This window comes from Cariama cristata, unplaced genomic scaffold, assembly GCF_000690535.1.
Source record: "Cariama cristata isolate BGI_N322 unplaced genomic scaffold, ASM69053v1 scaffold10192, whole genome shotgun sequence".
NCBI lineage: Eukaryota > Metazoa > Chordata > Aves > Cariamiformes > Cariamidae > Cariama > Cariama cristata.
In genome coordinates this window covers 7,107-8,395 of record NW_009604398.1, presented here as the reverse complement: position 1 = coordinate 8,395, position 1,289 = coordinate 7,107, and the positions used below count along the sequence as shown (strand labels likewise).

The 1,289-nt window shown below is 51.0% G+C and overlaps 1 protein-coding gene across 1 annotated transcript; it reads left to right on the top strand.

Moving 5' to 3' along the window:
• Positions 1-3: 3 nt before the first annotated feature.
• Positions 4-855, top strand: LOC104158036 (chromosome unknown open reading frame, human C14orf169; the record flags this gene model as incomplete). Its single annotated transcript, XM_009695596.1, has 1 exon — positions 4-855. A coding segment is annotated over one exon (798 nt), but the record flags the coding sequence as incomplete, so codon positions are not given.
• Positions 856-1,289: the final 434 nt, after the last annotated feature.

Genomic DNA, 1,289 nt, shown 5'->3' with positions numbered 1-1,289 from the left:
TTCCCCAGCCCAAACCTCACGCAGGCTGAGCTCGGCGAGCCCGTGCTGGAGACGGTGCTGGAGGCCGGAGACCTGCTGTACTTCCCCCGCGGCTTTATCCACCAGGGTGACTGTCTCCCTGACGCGCACTCGCTCCACATCACTGTGTCTTCCTACCAGAGGAACTCCTGGGGGGACTTCCTGGAGAAGCTTCTTCCAGCTGCCCTGCAGATGGCCGTGGAGGAGGACGTGGAGTACCGGCTGGACTACCTGGGGTACATGGGGGTCGCCAACTCGGACGCAGTCGACACTCGCCGAACGGCTTTTATGGAGAAGGTGCAGAGCCTGATAAAGAAACTCATTCACTATGCACCCATTGATGCTGCCGTGGATCAGAGAGCCAAGGCGTTTCTTCATGACTGTCTCCCCCCAGTCCTTACGCAAAGTGAAAAGGCGCGGAGTGTGTATGGCTTCCCGGCCCGGTGGCAAAATGGAGGCCCCTGCGATGTCGATATACTGATAACAAAAGACACAGAAGTACGTCTCCTCCGCCATGGCGTCGTTAGATTGTGTAATGAGGAAGCCGGTGTGATGCTGTATTACACAACAGAAAACTCAAGAGTGTATCACAAGGAAGAACCCAAGTTCCTTGAGCTAGATCCCGAGTATACAGAGAGTATTGAATTTCTCCTGTCCTCCTATCCAAACCACGTCAGTGTGGATACCCTTCCATGTGAAACCTTGGAGGACAAGATTTCTCTAGCCACGCTCCTGTTTGAGAAGGGCATTTTGACTACGAAGAAGCCTCTGGTGCAAGTGTAACTCTTACTTTTTAACAAAATACATTTTAACAAAATAAATGCATTTGTTTAGAAAGTGATCTGTCTTGTTCTTGTCTTGTACCAGCAGTCCAGATCACAATATCTCATCTGGGGGCAGAAGGGCTTTGGTGTGGGTAGAGAAATCAAAAGTTCTGATCAAAACGGGTATCTGCTCTAGGAGCGATTCTGCATGGCCGAGTGACTGGAGAAGGGAAGTGCTTCATTTTTTATTTTAGCCTTTCGCCAGCCATACTACTACACCCTAGGTAACTTCTGGAAGCTAGTGAACTTTCTTGCAGTCTGTAAATCTTCTGTGTGTTTACACAGTGTTTTAAAGCAGCCTGCCCTACTGCAGGAAGTACTGTCCTTACTCCCAGGCAAATTTGGTGATAGTCACCGTTCTGCGTGTCTGTGCTGCGCCACGCTGCAGCTGCGGCGTGGCCTTCAGGCCTGTGCTGTGCTGCAAAGATCCCTTGACCACAGGGAAAA